Raw genomic sequence first — 22,486 nt, 5'->3', positions numbered from 1 at the left:
CATTTACTTGATACAGCTGTCGGGCTGTGACGGTTCCACCTGAAGACGGAAGCTTGTGTTGCCTCCGAAACGTTGTGATTTTTTATTTTTATTTTACTTTTATCAATTTTAATTTTTTACCTACGTGACTTTACCGAAAAAACCTAAGAATATGAATCCTTGCAGTCACGAAAGCTTAAAATCTAAAATTAATTTCTGAAGAAAAAAAATAATGTGCTTTATTACAATATTAAGTTTATGTATAAAAATATTTCAAAGCTACTTTAAAAAAATCTAACAGCAAGTGCGTAATGACTATGATGGTACCTGCTATGACTACAGCAGTGCATACTGTGGTGGTACCTGCTATGATTACAGCAGTGCATACCGACTGTGGTGGTACCTGCTATCACGACAGTAGTACATGCTGACTCTATAGCAGTATTTATCGACTCTATAGCACAAAGTACTCAACTGACAGAGCGGCGTGGTGAGGCCTAGTCTCATGCAGAGCCTCCGGCCTCGCCTAGATTGTCCAGCCGGCCGAGGTGGCACCTTGGCAGGCTGGGGCTGGGCTGCTACCTCTGACCGCTTCCCAAGCCACGATCTCCCCGGCCGCTCTGCAGTAATATCTACGGCCTATAGTGGTAGCATTTAGCGACTGTATCTATTAGTGCCTGCACGCATCAGGGTGGGGGGGACATCACACAGTAAAGATTTAAGCTCAGCGTTTAGTGTAATTTTAAAGCATTTTTTACGTGAAAGAAAATGTCCCCCTTACTCCCACCGAAGGCGTGCGACTTGGCATGGGCCGCCCCCCCACCAAAGGCGCGTGAGTTGGTACGGTCGTGCAGGCGTCATAAATAAATAAATACAATTCTAGCGCACAAAAATCGCACTAAATCGCTAATTCAACTAGTTTAAAGTTGACGGGTGTGAAAAAGGAATAGCGCTTGCTGACCATGGGGCTTACGGCGTGGTGCCTGGCTATTTGTTTTCTACGTAAACCCCACCGTTGGAGAGCCAAGCGCGCGACCACACACAAACCCACAAACTTAATTATTGTTGATAATTATCATGTTTCTTGTTGCATAAGAAGGCTAATGACAGGTTTCAGGATGATGTCACCACGTCAACTGATGCCACTCTGTGATCCACAGAGCGGTGTGGTAATGTGCCCGAGGGATCCGTGCCGTGTGTGCCCCGCTCTAGGCACTGAAGCTACTGCGGACGGCCGAGTTCATGCCCTACGTGGTGTTCATCGCTGCTCCATCGGTGGAGATCCTCCGCTCTATGCACAAGGCAGCACTTGACGCTGGCCTCACCGCAAAACATCTCACCGTGAGTATCCCACTGCGCGTCTACATGCAGGTGTGTGAAAGTGAGTGTGTGTCCTCAGTGTGAGGAGCATTGGCCCAGCGGATAGGGCACTGCGCTACGAACCCTGTGACCCGAGTTCAATTCCCGCTCACGGCCAACACCAGTGATTATTATCTGACCCGGTCCTGGGCCTCCACTCGGTCGACTCAATCTCAAATGAGTACCTGGTGCGGTGTGTAAACATTGTCACTAAGGAGACAAAGGTGGTCTTGCATGGTGCTGGCCACCCCACCCCCTCGTACTGGCCTTCAAAGGTGCTTTCTAAGCACTTGTTGCAACAGTCTATTAAGGTTATACAGGGGGATCTTTATCTTTATGTCCTCAGTGTAGGGAGTGATGGCACAAAGGTTAGCATAAAGCACTAAGAACCCAGCAACCAGAGTTCAGTTCCCACTCACGGCCAATACCAGTGATGATTATCTGACCCGGTCCTGGGCCTCCTGTAGGTCGAAGTGGGGGCCCTGGACTGGTTCAAAATAACTGCTTATTTTGGTGAGTGTAACCTGCTGACTCCAGAAATAACAGAAAGCCACGTGAAAAGAAATAGTTCTCATTTTATACAATACACAAAGCACTGTGATCCTGTTTGGTGGATCTCAATGGGTTCCATAATCCACTAGAAAGCCATGATCAGGGGTACAATGCATGTGAATGATGCCGCAAAGCAGTCCTTAAAGAGCCACATGTTACTCAGCCCTGGCTATGACCAACAATTACCCGGATGGATCTAATTAGCGCGGTTGGCTATGTACGGTGTGAAAAAAGTTCAACATACATGCAGCCCTGTAACATACTACAGTATAGACATAATGTACCAACACCATCAATTGGTATACGTTTTCTTTTAAATGTATGAATTCTTAGTCGGGGATTTTTATTTTCCATCAGCCACATGAAAATTATTAAGTGCTTATGTTAGTGCTCTGATTTGTCCTGAGATCGACAAAAACATGTTTTGCAATCTGCTCATGGATCGCGATCTACTCATGGAATACGATCCACTCATGGATCGTGATCCATGTATTGGCCACCGCTGATGTATGGTATAGTTTTAGTTGAATATTAAACACGAAGCTCTACCTGGTAAAAGCTCAGGCGCACATAATCATAGTCCTTTACTTATTCAGGAATGTGTCGCTGCATCTTGCTACTCTTTGAAGGGGGCCTTTCATTGGGGTGTTTATTTAAAAATGTTATGACTGATTTGCTAACATCAGTACAAGTGATATCAGAACCCCCCCTTTGTCAATACGCACCGACCATCATTTTATTTATTTATCTATGTTCCGTGCTAAAGTATAGTCAAAATACTCCAGAATCAACATAGGCGTGGATTAAGAATGGCTGCAGTAATATACTCAAGGTAACATATTAATTCAAGCTTCAGTACTTATGATTTTCCAGTATCATTTGTCTGACTGTGCCAGCTGTGTGGCCTATGGGTTGGCCATGCCTACTGCTCGGGAGTCGGCGTGGTAACATTGCAATTTCTTTGCCACAGGACGCTGACCTGAAGAAGACGGTGGATGAGAGTGCCCGCATTCAACGCGCATACATCCACTACTTTGACCTGACGATAGTCAACGACAACATGGACGAGGCCTTTGCAAATCTGCGCGCTTACCTCGAGAGGCTGGTCAAGGAGCCCCAGTGGGTGCCAATCAGCTGGGTGTACTGACAGGGGCATTCACGAGTAAGGCCCATCGGTCATCACATCAGCCCACTGGTCTGCCCCTTGTGAACCTGAGCCACATGCAGTGTGGGGGGGCACGCGAGGTTGCCACTCTGTCGAGGATACTGGTGGCGGCCTTTGATTTCAAAGCCAGGTGGGCCCGGTGGAGAAGATTCCTCTTGAATTGCCCATCACACGTTTCTTGGAAGCGTAGGAGCATAGCGGAATATGTGGCATGCAAATGCTGTGCTTGGGGATAACCAAATGAAAGCTTAGCACCGGTTTTGTAAACTGGACACCTGTTCACTTCACTTGTGTCCACTGAACTGGGTTTGCTTCATTTGCTTTTGCTTGTTGATAGGGACGGTTTACCTTGTGTGACTAGCAGTAAAGGTTCAAAGAGATTATTGTGTGTAACATTGCACTGGACACATGCAATGTGTTGTCTCATGCCAGCCTGTGCGTATAATGGTGCTGTTTATTTCTGTAAAATTAGCTCCAGGCAACCTTTATCAAACCTTTAAGTCCATCTTTGACAACTATATTAATTCAGAATTCAGAGCATTCATCTCACAAATGACATGTCTGTTTATGTTGTAATACAGCAGCAGTGGTGGTGTTCCACATCCAGTGATGTGTTGTTGATTTAATCATATAAGCTAGTGCTGGGGAATAAATGGCATTGGTCAGCGTTGTCATGCTTGTCCCCACATCGTTATACAGAGAGTATTTTGTTTTATTTGTTACATCTTGTGTAATTTTTTGTTTTTGCATTTCAATTTTCTTGGAAATTTCTTCATCTACGCAAGCATGAAATCACCTTGAAAATATCTGCAAGTCATAAGTTTAGCATGAGAATATAAACAAATCTAATTTTTTTGCCTTAAATTAGGCAAAATATTAAACATCTGTTAATATTTCAGTCGCATACATTTTTGTGACGCAGATATATATTTTATAAACGAGAAATTGTTGTGCAGGCCTTGTAGCTCTTAGGCCTACAAAACAGGCACAGCGCACTTTCATTCATGGTCACTTATGTCAGTCTCCGTTTAATGGGAAAGGAAGCTGTGAAAGGCCAATCTGTTAATTGAGTTGGATCTTTGATTATCGCTTGGCAATTGTGTCCAAGTGTATACAAGATGAACAGTGTGAATTTCTGTGTAATCAATTTTACAGTTGGTTTTAAGAACTACAGGTACTTAACCAATCTGTATTTAAAAAATAAATCGTAACACTCACCTAATATTGCACAACTGTTTTCTAGAAAAAAATCGAAACGGTTATCTCCTTAAATCACTGTTTTTTATCGACTTGTTTGAATCGTCCCATTTGCAGTTGGAAATAATACACTGCTACTATTTATACTTAAACCTCTCATTCACATAGCAAGGTTTTACCAAATATTATTGAGGGTAGTTTTGATATCTGCTACTTGCTTGCAGCTTTATTTGAGCCAGAAAAGTTGTAAAGCGCCTTACCTTTCCTCCTATGTTGTTAAACGAATGACGATGATAGGAAAGTATTTGAAGTCGCCTTCTCTGTAGCTACGTATAGGGAACTTGATGGATTTGTGTGAAATCATCATCCTTGTTGGTGTAACTGTGCCTGAATGCACGTGCACAATTTGTTGCACTAATAACAGTTTTATGTTCTTGTAATTTTTTATTATTGTCTTCATCAGTCCCATATTATATACCTTTGACACGTAGCATATCGTGCCGTTATATTTTGTGCCATTTGTGGACACGCAAGAATGCATACATTTCTTAATATCAGTTTGTGTGTCATTTCCATGCTGCCATTTTAGTCGAAAGGAAATGCTCCCAGGATAGGGCAGGTCTCAATTAACCCTGATGCAAGGGAGTGGCCTTCACTTGGTCCTCTTTTTATTTTTAAACTGGTGGTCCTTTTTACGTTTTATAAAAATGGGCTATGGTACCTGCACATTTTGTCAATGACACTGACATGCAATATCTACTCTAAAATAAACATTAATGCTACTGGGCATTTAGGTCACATGGCCTACTTTGATAATACCCTGCAACATTACGTAATTGAGATTATTTCAGCCACCTGTTGGGATAACCACTAGGCTCTCCAGCCTTGTAAATGGACCATTAAACACTGGGAAATATTAACATGTGCCGAATCTTTCATAGGTTACCTTAATGTACCCATAAAACTGGGAAAGCAACCATCCATGACATATATCAATATTTATACTTCTGATTAAATGTAGCCAAACATGAACCGACAGGAATTGACTTTGTTCATATGCAAGGGTGTCTGTATGCATTAGTATGGTTGGCTACGTACAGTGCGAGATAAATTCAGCATACATACATCTACAATATATCACAAAGGCTTTGGCGACCAATATCATCCATAATAGAGGTTCTAATAAAAAAACGATATTATGGACATCTACAATACTTTCAAATATTACATTTTCTCTTTGTACATTTTCCCTTGATTAGCATCCTATTTTAAAGGCTCCGACGTTTCCATTGACATCATTAGAATGTTCCCTGATTAAACATTTTCCTGCATCTATCGTTCAATTTGGCTGGTTCCTTGAAAATGTTGAGGTATCACTATTTTACTCTCAAAAGTGATATTGAAACAAACAACATAAACTCGTGCTGTCTTTTGTACTGCTGCGTTGAACTAATTCAACTGGCGTTTACATCATTTTTACTTACATTAATCAGGACAATGTTACACATGAAAGCGGACATAAACATTTAATTTTATGCTCCTTCTCACCTTCTCTGCTCACAATCCCAGCTCTCTCTTCCCCTACCTCTGTAGTGCCCAATCACCAATTCCATTCGTTCTCGCTTCTGGCCCCCTTATACTTGAACAGGCTGCACCCTACACGTCAAACAATCAGTCTCACCGCCTCTTTTTCGTTCTTCCCTTAAAACTCACTTATTTTCCCTCGCTTACCCAAACTCGCTCTTCCCCCTCCCCTCCCCTCCCCATTATTAACACCATCATCATCCCTATTGCCAACTTCTCTACCCATTCATCACACTCACTCATCATTATTAACCACTCCTTGTCACTCGCATCATTGTTTATTTCACGCATCATACTCATCTTGCACTCCCATCCTTCTCATTAGTTTGGCTCATCTCATGACACTGTGCCGCTGTACAAATAAATCGTTATTTGTTGAACTACCTTGGACAAGACGCTATATACATTAAGATATGATATGCGGTAGTAGTAGTAATATGAATAATTATTTACAGCCTTTGTAAAACTATTGAACTGCTAGATGAAGGACTTCCCACAACATGTCGGCCGTGTCCAGATGGATAGGCTAGACTACACACACACATGTATGTTATTTTAATTCCAAGTCATATCTGACCCTAACATGCTTAAGTGAGTTTTGAAAACACATAATTTCCAGTTAAAATTCCATTTTGTATATTTAGTGAAAAAACGTGTGGAATTATTAGTCTTAAAACATTGCACACACCATCTGTATTGTGAGTCCCCAATTTATGACTTGAAGCAGAGGTGAACATTCTCGTAATGCATACACTGCTTTCAATACAATGAAAATGTCATGGCCATGAATCTCTGTACAACCTTGGCTTTTATATTTAGTGACTCACATCGGCTTATATAAACTGTATCTCGGGTTTTATAGTTTAGTTCCACCTCGGGGCTTAACAGGTTATACCCAGTCTCATGGTAACTTCTCTTACATCTCATTCATTTTAAAAGAAATTTTTATTATTTTAATTTCAGTCGGAGTTTGTTGATCTTTGTTTTAGTCCTCATTGATCTACTGGACATCTGTAAAGAGCTTCGTAGCTCATGGGATTTCTCCTGGAAAAATACAGATTTTCGAAGTCGCATCATTATTAAACATCGAATGAAAAACACAAGGTTACTCCATGAATACACGTGGAACATGTGGCACTGCTAGTCCTTGCACAACCCCATGGCAAAAGACAAGGCATTGCCAAATCGCAGATCGGTATCTTTAATTGAACACGATCTGGGAGATAGAGCCGCAACTCTATCTGCCACAGCTGTGCTGTAACCTGTCTGAGCTGTCCTGGTCTTAGGACTGATCTTGGCGGATCCATATGGTGATGTGAGCTGTTGACGTGCCACCTACCACTGCTGAAGATGGTGATTTAAATACAAAAATGTCATTGTCACAACGATCCACGTGCTTGCTGGGCGATGTGAAATGTGCCAGTGATTGCTGCTTACAAAAAGTGCTCATCTTACCCTACTGCAAAGTGTAATTTATTTCCCAATAGTTCTGTGTGAAATGTGTTTTTTTTCTTTTACATGAAAGGTGACTCTCAAATGTTGTTTTAATCCGGTAAACACCTGACACTTGATTGCATTGCACCTGTTGAAATTCTCAGAGCACGGCCGAAACTTGCACTCAGTCACATTTGTTTATAGCATCGTAAGATAACTTACGCAAAACTATTAAAATGTTTCATCTCTCTGATTCTCCTGTTGAAGCATAAACATCTTCATTATCCATTAAACGCATTGTTTCAAGTGTTTTTTTAAGGTAGTGCACGTATATGTAAATTCTAGTATATGAATATGCATTCCGCGTTTAAAAATAAAGGCATAATTGCATCTTGAGAAATGTTTTTTTAAAGACCGTGCCGACATCTATTTTGTGCGAACAATCTTTTACACTATACTCTTTGGTTCTTTCGGTAAAGTCACGTAGGTAGAAATAAAATAAAATAAATATTTTACACTCTTCAAGGAGTTTGTATCACCGTATAAATATAGATATTTTTAATGGTGGGTTGGGGCAGATGTATTTGCTAATAGAGCCGGCTGTTCTGAGCTGCAATCCTTACTGTTAAGGCATTATTGTGTAGAATGAGTCATGTCAGTATTGAAGATGTTTTAGAGAGAGTTTTTTTTTTGCTTGTTCTCAATGATGCCATTGAGAATAGATGTGCATGCTATGTGCACACGAACACAAACAGAGAATCATTCTTTCTCACATCAACCTCACCTGTCAAGGGATGTACAGCTGCATTGCTATGTATAGAATTGCTATACACATGGACAGTGGTCATCTTGTGAAATTGATCGGTGGGTATTATATTTGACTTGTTCTAGCACTGTTAAGTTATTACGAGTGTATTAATCAGATTTAAAAACAACGAATTTAGCATTATTGTTAGAAACAATACGATGAAATTATAAAAGCAGACTGCCTAATTAACGGAGTTGAATTTGTGTGATTTGAAGAAAGTTCATTATAATAGGACACTACAGAAACTTCCACGTTGCTCCCTTTTAACATAGTTGACAGGATCACTTGAATGAGATACGACCATGCGACTTAAACATAACATTGCATATTTCTTGAAGTTACCGTGGATTAAAACCCTGCTGTTTACTAAGTAGATGGTGAACACGGTATTAGCACAATAAAATGTATCTGTTCATGGGAATAATACATTCTACACTCGTGCATCCGCTGTTTTAGCCCTGCTCAATACTGGTTGACTATCACAGCTGTATGTTGAAGAGGAAACAAGGTACCCAAGCTGGAAGAAGAAACAATGTTTCATTTCGGGTTTTTTTCGGAAAATGTACAAACATTAAACAGCGCATTGTCAGATTGTTGCAACACATGCGGATGTAGGCACAATTTTTGAGGGTTTGCGGATAAAAGAACATACCAGAATTGTAAAACACTTGCAAATGTTTTCTTGGGAAAATTAGCTTTGCTTGCACTGTTGGGGAGATCAATGGGAGGTTCTTTAGATCCAGCCATTTCGAGATCTGTAAAGAAGTACATTTGCATCGTTCCAGAGACCCTGGTGCATCCCAGTGCCACTCATTTACGTTGAGTAAATTTTACTCGTTCCTACAATATTTCAGCAACCACAAAGTGGACTAACCATAGTAGTGTGCTATATATATTATTGTCAGTGAGGCACAATTTGAGTTGGTGCTCGTAGAAGGATTCTGAATATCGAGCTTCTTATTCTTTCCTCATACATTTGTACTAATTGTCAAGCTATAATCACGGTCCATCAGTGGTGCAGGACACACGTAGTTTTGGAACATTCGGTCATCCATTGAAACAATTATTTTAAATGATAAAACAATCTGAAAAGTTTCAACATTTTTTTCCCACAATCACGCAAGTCCCGTGCCATTCTCTTATGTACTAAATTCTGATCGTTTGTAAGGAATAATGTGTCCGTGCAATGATCTGCTGCATCTCCAAAAGCTGGAAAGTGGTGCCAAAATATTCACCTTGTCACCAAAAGTGCCAAAAATATATTTTACCTTTATATAAAAACGCTTTTTAGAATTCAAACCAATCCTGTCCATAATGCTTGATACACATACCTGATACAAGTGCGTGACTTGTGCCATGGTAGACAAATGCATCCTTGACTGACATTTCTTATCTCAGATTGGATGTTTTTGTTTCTCTTTTACTTCATCTAAATATTTTCTGCACAGAGTGTAAAGTGCTTTTTGAAGTCTCATCTTTGCAAGGCACGATAGTTTTTCACCTTTGATTCAACATGTGCCCCGTTGACCAATATTTTGATGAATAAAACGTCTCAAATTGTGCTAAACGTGCCACTTTGTTTAAATATTTGAAATACACGTGTTTACTTTCAGTGATTGCTTAATGTGTCGTAAAACATGTATTAAAGTTACAAAATGGTACTGATAGATTTTCAGAAAATATTCTCTGCATCAAGTGGGCCTATTTGATTACAACAGCCTTGGTTCCGGTCCAATAACTATTCAGAAAAGGAGGTTTTCACATTTATAAATCGTTAATCTGCACTTCTTTAATTTTTGGATGGATTTAACACTTTGTAATTAAATGTTAAATACATCTTTTTTTATGTTGCACAAACTTTGTCATCGTTGTAATGGGAATGTGAGAATGCATTTAGAACCACTATCGACCATTAGTTTCATGAGGCAGTCTTTTATGAGAAGAGAGAATGCATTTTTTTTTTCAAATCTTGTATTCCCATGTACCTTGTGTGCTCATTCAATGGCATTTTTAACATATAATTTGTGACTTGTGTGTGACATGTTGTGGATACACTTAGAATGATAGTCTCGATATATAGTACACGATTGGTTTTGCACGTTCATGTTTTGTGGATGGAATCACTAAAAACAATCTGAACCACTTTCGCGTAATAGCTCTAAAAGAATGCTTTTTCATATTAACGCACATCTTGTAAAACTGTTCATTTGACAACATGCCCGATCCAGAACAAAATGGAGATATTTATTTTGTGTGAACTCTGTGCAACCACGTAATAAAGTTTTTTTTTATTGTTTAAAAATGCAAACTAATGGTTGTTTTTTTTATCGATGTACAGAACATTAGTTGTGTCATTTATTAGCTGTATATAATTAATAATTTGTGTCTTAGTGTGTCTTTGTCTTTGGTATGCTTGTTTGTGCAGTCATAGATTTAGTGATGAGTGCGCATTGTTAGAATCCAAGTCATTACGTTTCAATATCTGGCCATGCGCAATGCAAATGGAAAATTGGTATTTGCGCCTGCTCTAGATATTCACCCGATGCCACTCCGTCTGAATTGAGCACCTGCTGGGGTATGATCAACATTAGGAGTCGTTATGTAATTTTATTAAGCGCCTTTCATCAAGGGATCTCGCCTCCGCTTATAATGGTTGGCTACATGCGGTGTGAAAGAAGTTCAACATATATACATACGTAGACTTAAAAAATAACTCGTAAAACAAAGAAGCCGAAACAAAGGTGGCTGAGCACAATGCTCATTACACGACTCCCTTCTGTATAGGCAGTTGGTTGGAAGGAATTGTTAAATATTTTACGTGTGATTTACTTAATAAATGTAATCAATGAAAGGTTATTTTATTTTAAACCTAAATCCATAAGAACGCTGCATGGTGTGTTAATTTTTGTTCTGAAAATGAGTTGGGGAAACAAATGTAAGTACCATACTTCAAATTAAAGGCCAGTTCGTTCGTATCTCAATCCGCTTGTTCTGGTGAGGCTTCCGGCAACAGCATGTTGAGTTGTGTTGGTCCAGACCTCCCTCTCTCTGGCTCTTCCTGGGGAATTTACAAGCGTTCCCTGGCCAGCCAAGCGACATAGTCCCGTTTAACACGTAGACATAGTCCCACCAGCGTGTTCTGGGCCGGCACCAGGGGTCTTCACCCAGTGGGACATGCTGCCCGGTAGAGTTTCAGGGGGAGTCTACCGCGGGGATTCATACCAGGTGCCCTGACCACTTTGACTTGCTCCTCTCAATCCGGAGGAGCAGCGACTCAAGTCTGAGGCTCTTCCTGATTACCGAGTTCCTCACCCGATCACGGAGAGTGAGCCCGGCAACCCTGCGGAGCAATGTAATTTTTGCACCTTGTATTCGCGATCTCATCCTTTCGGTCATTACCCAAAGCTCATGACCATAGGTGAGGGTGGGAACGTCGATCGACCTGTAAACCGCGAGCTTTGTTCGAGAACTCAGCTCCTGCTTCGCTACCATGGAACGGTACATCGCCCGCTAGACTGTGGACGCTGCACTGATCCGCCGGCCAATCTCCCGCCTCCACTTACCCTCACTTGGCGAAGGAGATCCCGAGGTACTTAAACTCCTCCACTAAGGGCAACTGTTCGCCCCTCACCTGGAGAGAACAATCCACCTTCTCCCGGGAGTGAACCATGAACTCAGCTTTGGAGGTGCTGATCCTAATCCCGGCCTTCTTCACACTCGGCATCATACCGTTCAAGTGCGCGCTGTAGGTCACAGACTGACGAGGCAAAGAGGTTACAACAACAAACACTACACAAACACGATAGGAGTGCAAAGTACAAGAAAGGTAAACAAATCACCCAAATCTTGACTTAAAGCTTTCGTGACTGCAGGAATTCATATTATTGGGTCCTTCGGTAAAGTCACGTAGATAGGTTCAAAGAAATTAACAAAAAACTACGACGTTTCGATCGCAACACAAGCGGATCGATACGTCGTAGTTTTTTGTTATTTTTTGTTATTTTCTGCCTTTACCGTAATACCCAAGAATATGAAATCACCCAAACACATATAAATAAAACTAAACCATTCCCATGCTATTAGGCAAAGCCTACTGAGGTATTAACTTATTTTTCAAAATTGACCTGGCCACAAATGATAGCTCAATAAAGTGGATTATCATTTGGACATTTATCGCAGCCAAATAATCTAACACGTTAAAGGGTTCATCATGTAAATTAAGATTCAGATAAAAAAAATATTCAGCAGGGAACGACACAGCCAATGGCACACAGACTCGAAATTCCTGTACCGGCATGTCTCACTGAAGGAGCAAGATACGTTCTACGAAATTTTGCTCGTTAAGCGAAAACTCGTTGAGTGATCATCGTTCTCCCTTTGACTCCCATGTTAAAAGCTGAGATATGTTTCAGCCCCCAAATTTTCCACTCTTGAACAACTTTTTTTAATTTGAAAAATACTAATTATAAGTTTAAAATAAAGTAGAAGATGAGCCACTCCCTGTTGTTTGGCAGTTTCCTTCCCTGAGCGGAGGATGGTCCACACACACGCAGATGGCAAGCTGTCTGAAGCGCCACAGTACAAGCTGCAGGACAGTGCTCATTACTGAGCATTTCAACTGTGGCAAAGGGTCAAAGGTGGAATGTGACTCGGGGTCTAGCAGCTGTGCTAATGTATTCGACTTTTTCCCAGCTCCCAGCGCTGTCTGCATTTTGATGTTATCCTATATGGATTATGACAGCTGTGATGGATTGTGGTGTTGAGGAGTTAAGGTACAGTCGCAGCAAGCAGGTCATCAATATTTCAGGGTTGTGGCCAATCCACCACTGGCCTGCGGACACTCTGCATGATCAATGTACTGCAACAAATTCGTGTAACTTTCCTATCTACGCCAAATCTATCAAAGAATTGTGACCTTTATTTGGTATAGAAGTCTAGGACTCGTACTGACGCGACAGCTTCTTTGTCTTTCTCGGTTCTTTATTAACGCATATAGTTCACATCTCCTCCGTCGGCATCACTCAAAGTTCCTCCATTCGCTCCGCTCCGCTGCTTCGCTCGCGCTCTCTCTCTCCACCAAGGTCCGTTACTCCGCTGCTACCCTACGCTGTACTCGCTCGATCCCTGCTACTCTATCTGTATTATCTCTATCCACTGTTACCGTACACTGTATTCTATTTGTCCACTGTTACCTTATACTATATTCTCTTTGTCCACTGCTACCTTATACTATACACTCCTTGTCTGCTGCTTCGTCTCTTCCTCTCTCTGTCTCTTGTCCCAGGCACCAACCAACTCCCGTTTCTCCCCACGCTCCCTCTCTTTATCTCCGAACCAATTTGCCCCAATCAATTAGATCATCCCCCGCTTCGCTACTCGCCCCCGGCCCCCAGTGTCACGCAATGTTGTTGTTGTAGACACCACGGCGCCAATCTCAGACACTCACACCTCTCGACCAATCACCAGCCTGCGTCCTCGATTACCCCGAACACCTGCAGGCCTTAGTTAATTACCTTACCACCTTAATTGGCACAATAACAACAGTATGTCCCCGTTTGCCCTCACTGTCCCCCCGTGTCCCGTATCACAACCCAACGCGTGACGCGTGTTTTCTCAAGTCCTACAGAAGCATACTTACCTATTCAGTATTTATGGAGATTATCGGTGTTGTAACCAATCGATTCAATATTTTACGTTGATTCTAATGCTCTCCGTCATGCATGGAATCACGCATGTGAGAACCAATTTGGATTCATATACATTTTGAATGTAATGAGGTTATATTAGATCTTTGACTATGACCACCTCACCCACAATACACCTGATCTTGTAAGATCGCGCAAGCTAAGCAGATTGAGCCTGCCCAGTAAACATGCAAACGTTGGGCCAACGTTGATCCAGCGTTGGATGGGTGACTCCTGTTAACAAACAGGTTGCCATCGGACATTCGGACTAAAAGGCTACGTTGTGAGCAGTAAAGAGCAGTGAAGAAAAAAACATTGTTGTACTCCACTTCTATAATCCCATGTCTATGCTCTCCACTCTCACCAAAGCACATTGACCAGCATGATGAAGTGTGGTCAAACAAACTCTGCAACCAGTAATGGCATTGGGGAATCCCTCGCCCAGTAGTGGGTTGACAAAAAGGATGTGCCCCACGTGTACATGACTCCTGCAGCCACTGGAGGTTTAAGATGCGCCACATTGTGAACTATGTATATGAATCAAATTGTGAACAAATATCGTGATGATTAACAGGGACGAATTGGTGCATGTTTAATGGATTTGTGTCCAGATATATCCCAATGTGAGCTGAGCATGTCTAAAGTATTTGTAGTAAACCTATATCCTGCATTAATGGACTGTGATTGCAATTTACTTGAAGTGTATTAACTGACAAAACACACGTGATGGTATAAAACACTTACACTAATTGTTTTGTATAAAAATTTGAGGTGAGGTAAGAGGATTGGGGAAGTTTGTTTAGTAGTTGTGGTGAGTGATCGGGGTTGTAAGGGTGAGCAAACTGGCTTGTCAAATGTAATCACATTGATTAAAGGAGCAATCTTAATCTGTTATCTTGATGACATATGTTGTATTATCTTACGTCAGCGGTAGACTGCAACATGTTTTAAACAAAATTAAATAAAGGTCAGCGAATGCAGTACTCGATAATGTATTTACGCTGGAGTTTATATTAATTTGCACTGTGGTTTAAAAAAAATCAACTTTGGTGCTTGCGAAAACCCTGTACAGTACAGCAGAGTAATTCTGGGATCACAATGCCCTTATTTTATATATTACTTCATCAATGAATTTCAAAACAATTAGTAGTTTTATACATATTTCACAAATTGTCACTGCGTACAATTCGTTGTGATATCAGCATCTTTGTGACATCCCATAATGTAAGTGGCCCATAATGTAAGTGGCCCATCCGGTCGTGGGTGGCCAACACATGCATATGTCACCGCTTAAAAGCCATTGCCTGAGATGTCAGCTAAATATTCGTGGTGCGTCATCCCTACTAGGCAAGGCCCAGGGAGATCATAAATGCCCCGTGGCAGCCTTGGCCAAGCAATTACCCTTGGCACACCATTGTGTAGTTATGCACACGAAGGCATTAGCACTCTCTTTGGTAAGTGATGTGGCAGACACAGATGCCATGCGACCGTGGAGTTTTGTTGGGTGCCCTGATGGGCTACATTCTGCAGGGGGGTATGGCTGTCCCTGGTATGTTGGCACACTCGGTATCAGAATCCTGTACGTATTTTCTGGATTAATCTAATGAGGTATACAACTATTTTTCAGAGATGCCCAGCAACACTGCCCGAGCACCCTGAAACGACATGGTGTAGCTGCATGTCACCAGACCTATACGTACTTTGCTGTTAAACATGTTAAATTATATAGCCCAATGCATCTCCGACCAGGAACACATTGCCAGTGAACTCAAGCACGTACACAAAGCTCTCAAGGCTAATGGTTAGTCCGACTACACAATCCGCAAAGCCATCACTCCAACCATGAAGAAGGACCCTCTTGAGGAGCCATTCAAAAACCATCACCTTACCCTACATTGCGGGGGTCACAAAAAGATCTCCAAAATCTTGAATAAACACAAGATCCAGGTCCGATTCAACACAGTACATAAACTTCGTGATCTGGTCCCGTCTGTAAAATATGTGATTCCAGACATACAGTACCCTGGCGTCTACAAACTAAGTTGCCTCTGTGGTAGCAGTTACATTGGAGAAACCAAACGACATGTCTCGGACCGCATCTGTGAACACAAAGCAGATCTAAACACGGTAGGACCAACATCTCAGCCATGGCAGACCACTGTTATAATTCAGTGGGCTCACATGACATTGACTACTCCAAGACAGAGGTTCTCTGCAAGCCATCTGGCTACCATGAGAGATTCGTTGATGAGGCTATCCACATCTGCAAACAGAGACAATTTCAACCGAGAAGATGGATTTTGGCTTAGCAATCATTGGAAGGATTTGATAAACCATTTCGGGTCTTAATGTATTGTGTTCACGCTTACGGTGACTTTCAGGCCGCATTCCATTCTCCTTCTCTCCCCCTTCCTCCGTTCCGAGCATAGATGGACTCGTCCATCTGAACAACCGCCAGTTGCTATCCGTGGTGCGAACGTTAAGAAAAAAACGCCACGTTTTTTCAAATTTTCTTGCTGTGGTTTTCACACCTGATGCTGATTGCTTGTGTTGCAATCGAAATGTCGTGAGAATGTATTTGTTTTTATTTTTCTATTTCCCTTCTACGGGGCTTTACCGAAAGAACCAAAAATTATGATAATCTGTGAATGGATGTAACTTGTCATGTTGCAACATTTTGTATGGATTGAAACAACTCCTTACTAGTGTAGTGAGTTCCAGGGAGACTGACGACGGAGTCGAGGCACACTCTTTTATTAAACTCAAGGACAGTTACAATACTTGAAGGGGTAATGGCCCCTTCACCCGTACTAGATGGGAAACCACCCCTAGCACTAATTCCCCTCTCCTGTTCCCAGTCCTCCTCTAATAGTGCTATGGGAGGCTGTCTGATCCGGCCCTGGTAAAGCACGGATCCCGGCACCCAGCTAAGCCGGCCTTGCTCTTACAAGAGCAGAGGTCCGGAAGCTCTTGGGGCTGCGCCACTGGCTTGCCCAGCTCGGCCCTGACAAAGGCAGCGAGACAGGGGAGTCCCAGGGCCTATTCTGCCGGTCTTCAGACTTCACTGGTAAGCTTCTTCTAAAACTGGCCCCGAGCTCTCTGGCTCCCCGCCGTTTATAGGGATCCCCTCTGAGGGGCGGGGTTATGGGGGATCACAGAGCCCCCATGGCCCCCCAGTGGTTAACGGATGCGGACGTGGGTGTAGACACCCGTGTGTGTGGGTGCAGACACCCTTGTGTTTTCCGTCCGCCTTTTCTCCCCGTAATAACCCCTACACTAGTTGTCGACAGAAGAGCGAATATGCATTGTTTTGTGCTATTTGGACTTAAGTGAATTTGTGTTTTAAGCCAAGTTAATCATATTTTAAAATGTGATTGATCTGCAGATTATTATCAATGGAAATAGGTTTTTTTGTATATGTAACTATTCATTGCATCTGAACTATATTTGTGGGAGGTGTTTTAGTCTGCCTCTCATGAAAATGCACTTTGCTGTTGGGAAGAGGCCTTGTGTAAGGGGCTGATATTTTGTACAGCTTCTATCTTTTCAATATGAGGGAGGGTAGTGATGGAGTGCTAACAGCTGGCCAGTTATCACTGCACAGCTGCACAGACCTGCATCCCTTTATGGCTTTTTTTACCTGTTCAGTAGCATAACACTATAAGTGGCAAATTGTGTATTAGAAACTCCAGAATATACATTTAAATGTATGATTATGATTTCTTATTTCTCGTCGGAATCAATCGTCATCAATCTACTGCGGGGTTAGGGCCTCTTTAAGCTATCGCCATCTCTCATGGTCCCGCATTGCGTAAATCAATCCAGCACCAGAGCTGAACACGTTCCTTCGGAGTGGGCAGGTAGGAACTTGGTTGGACAGCGCATTCGTGCACGACAGACAGACAAATAATCCCTGGTGGGCAGTGTGGAACCTGTTGTTCCTACCTGTATGTATAAAAGATAACTTGACTTTAGGTAGCCAGGCAGACAGCCCCCTTAACTATCGCCCCCCCCTCCCTTAGGCCCCTCCCCCATTAGGCCCCTCCCCTGACCCCCTTTCCCTTAGGCCCCTCCCCTGACCACCCCCCCCCCCATATCCTCAGGCCCCTCCCCTGACCACCCTTCCCTTAGGCCCCTCCCCTGACCCCCCTTCTGTTAGGCCCCTCCCCTGAGCACCCCCCCCCCCATATCCTTAGGACCCTCCCCTGACCCCCCCTCCCTCAGGCCCCTCCGCTGACCCCCCCCCCTCAGGACCCTCCCCTGAACCCCCCCCCCCTCAGGCCCCTCTCCTGACTCCCCCCTTCCTTAGGCCCCTTCCCTGACCCTCCTCCCTTAGGCACCTCCCCTCTCCGTACCCGGCAGTAGGTCTCCACCAATCAAAGAGCTGTTTGTAAGGTCTCCACCAATCAAAGAGCTGTGTGTATTATATATTTATTTATGCACGACAGACAGACAGTCAGACAGACAGACAGCTAAATAATCCCTGGTGGGCAGTGTGGAACATTGTTCCTCCCTGTATTATCCTCCATTTTCACGTTGCATTGCTTTATCAGACGCATTCCCTCCCTTGGCCGCCACGACATTCTTATATAACTATGACCATTCATAGTCCGTTTTAGTGGCATATCCTGCCCACACCGACTCGCATATCTTAGCAGTCAATGCGATCTATGTAACTTGTGTATATAACTCTAAACCACGTGTTCCCCTTTCTTTCTCTGTAATTCCACGCAATGCACCTCCCCATGCTACTAGCTGCATTTTACTGATTTTTGCTCTATTTCATTTGTCAACGTCCATGTTCCTAAATCCATGTCATAGAAGGTAAGTTAAGTTCAGTTTTTTCCAAGGACTTAGATTTAAAAACAAGTTTGCCATTAGTTTGTTCCAGGTCCTTTAACGTGTTTTCGCATCACTCGGGTTTTGCTCATATCTGTCTTGAGCCCCATTTCAGTCTTCTTTATTCAGTGATGCTATCATTTCCTTGAGTTCATTTGAATTTTATGTTGCAATGTCTATGTCGTCAGCACATTTTTTGATTCTTAATAGCGTCTCCATACAATGCAAATGCAATCAACAATTATAGAATATAATACACAATTGCAGTCATTACTTGGGCCTTCAGTGTGAGTAGCGTAGGAGAAGGTGAATGGGTTATGTAAAGTTGTTGCTGTGAGAGTTATGGCTTTAAATACGTGTAACAACGCCATTTCCATCAATAGTGGAATTACTCCCGGTTCTAAATTTTATCAAACGCATCTTCAGCTCCCTCTGCTGACAAATTTTACTACCAAAGTGCATATAAAAGCAATCTTTAATAGCTGCTAATGGCAACTTCACACTTTTGAACGGGTTGTAAAAATTCTAATTTTAGAGCATAATTGTTGCAGTGGGTGCTAACTTTCATCTTTTCATGACCAACCTGACCTTGAAAACGTGGCACGTTGCTGGTTGGGCCCTTAAAAATCTAAAATACGACATGACGTTCGAGCAATTCATATTAAAGTCCTAATCAGAATGTGTATTCATTTGTCGTTCCTGTTTCTGAAATAAACATTTTACAAAGCACTATAATGTAGCACGAAAGTTAATTTAGATTTTGTTGCAGTACTTAAATGAGGTCGCACCTTTTAACAACGTGCACATTTCCTAGCATCATTTTTAAATGCCTATTTTTTTTATGAACAAGTAGATGGGGATTGCAAACCAAGAGACGTATTTCACAGCTTTCACTACGGTTTTATCAGCCTCATCGCGACATGCACATTTTCGAATTTAAATGAATTTACCCCGTGGAGTTTGAGGTGTGAACATTATAAACGCTTGAGAAAATATCTTGCAAAAATTGTGGTTCTTGAATTCACGGGCGCAGTGTGCATATAACCCAATTCAGGTAACAGGGAAACGTAGCTCTTTTGAAGTTAATGCATTTTATACATAGTTGCATATATACAACAAAGATCCCGCATATAGTCTGTTAGGAGAAGTGATGTTCGCGAATACCTATGAAGGCCGGCACGGCACAGTTACAATGTTTACATATCGCACCAGGTACTCCTTTGAGGTTCAGTTGACCAAGAGGATGCACAGCACCGATTCAGATAATCGGCACTTTGTGATGGTGGCCGTGAGCGGGAATCGAACTCGGGTGGCTGGGTTCTTAGCGCAGCGTAGTGCTAACCGCTACACTGCCGCTACCCAGAACACTACATGCACACACACAGACAAATCTCTATACATACGTACATGGTGGGATAAAGAGGTACGGTATTCACAGCACTGATAAGGGTTGTTTTAGGCTCCTTTTATATTGATTCAATATTGACACGTACACATCCAATTGCTACAAATATTCTGAAATTATAACAGTTAAATTTTATCAGTGTAAAATTCAGTTTAACATATGGGCTTTCGGGACGAATATTATCCATAATAGAGGTTTTTGGGTTAGATCGTGTAAATATATGTGTCGCTAAACCCGCCACCACCCGACACAGCCAATTAGTAAGGTTTGTCACGTTACTAATACTGGTGTGTAAACCCACAAATTTACAATTTTGTAAACGTTGTTTACTTTACAACACACCGGTGTGCTAAACTAGTAACGAATTGGAATGTTTTCTTTACGTGACAAACCTTACTAATTGGCTGTGTTGGGTGATGGCGGGTTTAACGACACATTTTATTTACGCGATCTAATCCAAAACCTCTATTATGAAGCAGTTATAAACTGTCGTATATTAAAAAAAAAGATGGAAATGCTGTTTATTTCCAATGACATATATTCATGGTATAATTATGTTAATAGTTTATTGGAGGGATTTGTCTCCACGTAGGGATTATATGTTCTCTGCTAAGGGTCAACAAAGGAGATTCACTTCAACACCATGCTTGTGTAATGAGAGCGCCATCTCCTGTAGTATGTGGGGTGTTGTTTGCTATGCAATGATGATTTTTCTGGGGTAAGGGTTGACATCTAGAGCAAAGGTGAAAGGGCGGAGCCAACCGGGAAGCCTCTGGAACGCTCCCGAAGGTATAGTAGTAGGTTTTTACCCTTTCAACTGGTACAGAAACTGACACCTTTATACAAGGCATCATGTTTGCAATAACCACAACACAAGCAGTCAAAATGCAAACAAAAAGAAACAACTCTGATGATGATAATGATATGCACTGTCCTTGAAGTTGATTGGTCCACACCCGAGACAGCTTTTCTTAGAGCCTAGTCTCCATTGGTGTTGGACCAGATGACGCCAAAAGTCGCACAACTCAAAAACAGTGCACTATCAGAGTATTGAGAGCTCGGGGTAAGCATTTACACTATGAGACCTCCTTTACCAGTGGCAAAATATAGTAGCTCCCGAAGGTTCCATGAGGGGCGGAGTCAGAGGCGGAGTTTAGTCGCTGGGGAGCGAATATAAGCGGGGGCCGGAGCAAGGTGCGGGGTCGGTGTGTGAAGAATCAAGGGAAGCTCCTCGTCGCTGCTGCCTCGACCTCCAGCCGCTCAACTGCTCCCTAGCGCGCCGTCAACCAGCAGCGTGTTAGAGAGTGGGTGAGCGCCACGTGGCGCGGGGAGGCGAAGCCGCTTTGGCGGCAATCATCTGTAGTGAGAGAGAGAGACGAGAGACAACCAAGCTGTACCGAAGATTTATTAATAAACGACTCAAGTTCTTATCGTGTCGGAGCCACTTATTACACTTGGTTTGAGTGCGTGATTTGGCATGCACATTTACACAATAATATTGCACGTGGTAAAGGTGACAGTCTTTATACGAGATGTATTTACATGCTTACAATCTTCCGCATCACACGCCGCATGCCTGAATTCAAGCACAAATAAAAACCCATCAAAACATTGTCGAGAGATTCACATTAATTCTTTCAAAATTCTTCACATGAGCTCATCTAGAAAGTAACCCATGCGGAACTGTGCCAACCCCAAGCGGCAGTAGAAGTTATTTCACCAAAGCATACATCCCTCAATCCATCAATCCACCCGCTCCGGCATGCATTGTTCCACCCGGGGCTGCCACTGTGAAACTGCACTCCTATCGCACGGACGCCATGGGGCCATTAATAAACAATGGCTTTCAGTACGGGTGAGCAACTTGTACGTCAAATTCCCTGTTGTTTAAAAATGCACCAAAAACCTTTTTGTGTTCTTTGCATCCTACTCACTTGGCACACCCTCAGCTGGAGCAGTAGATCTCTCCCAAGCTCTGCTAAATGAACCCTGACCACCGGGAATATGGCAGTCATATCTTACCTGCATACCTGCAACACGAAGGGAAATATAACCCGAATGTACACGCTGATTTAATCGCTCCATCTCCTCAGTGCACGCGGCCTCTCCAGCCTCTCCACTGGATGACCACAAAGGACTTCCCACAAAGGATTTTAACTTCTAAATGCACGATTGTACGTGATAAATTCATCGTTTTATTCTGAAGAGTCATAAAAGAAAACGTTGATTTGAATTGATAGGCTAAAATTGGAAATCTTTGCAACATACAGGTACAAAGCACAATGAAGTCACAATCCAATTCGCAAAGTGGTTGATACATTGTGACAGCTCCCACTAGAGCAGTTAACATCAGAATGAGTACACCACAATGAGTAAAAGTTGGTGGATTTCTCATTTTGTGCGCAAATGTGGGACCTCATTTTCGGGATGTACGACTCGACAACGTGGAAGAGTTAGGACAATTTACGGAGTGCTGTGGT

General features: G+C 42.4%; 1 protein-coding gene across 11 annotated transcripts in view; it reads left to right on the top strand.

The window, feature by feature from the left end:
- The window catches only part of LOC133345397 (protein PALS2-like), a 157,160-nt gene extending 146,549 nt beyond the window's left edge, over positions 1 to 10,611 (top strand). For 7 of the 11 annotated variants that reach the window (XM_061556117.1, XM_061556115.1, XM_061556114.1 and 4 more), the window contains 2 exons: positions 1,192 to 1,320; positions 2,861 to 10,609. In XM_061556117.1, coding sequence (XP_061412101.1) covers positions 1,192 to 1,320; positions 2,861 to 3,037 — 306 coding nt within the window. In that variant the 3' untranslated portion in view covers positions 3,038 to 10,609. Of the gene's footprint in view, positions 1 to 1,191; positions 1,321 to 2,860 lie in introns of all 11 variants that reach the window. The other 4 variants (XM_061556110.1, XM_061556109.1, XM_061556111.1 and 1 more) reach the window with 2 other exon arrangements.
- The last annotated feature ends 11,875 nt before the right edge of the window (positions 10,612 to 22,486 follow it).

This window comes from Lethenteron reissneri, chromosome 21 (genome assembly GCF_015708825.2).
Source record: "Lethenteron reissneri isolate LAM-NWPU_2019-01 chromosome 21, ASM1570882v1, whole genome shotgun sequence".
In the NCBI taxonomy this organism is placed as follows: domain Eukaryota; kingdom Metazoa; phylum Chordata; class Hyperoartia; order Petromyzontiformes; family Petromyzontidae; genus Lethenteron; species Lethenteron reissneri.
The sequence above is the reverse complement of the archived record's forward strand: the minus strand, read 5'-3'. Positions and strand labels throughout refer to the sequence as shown.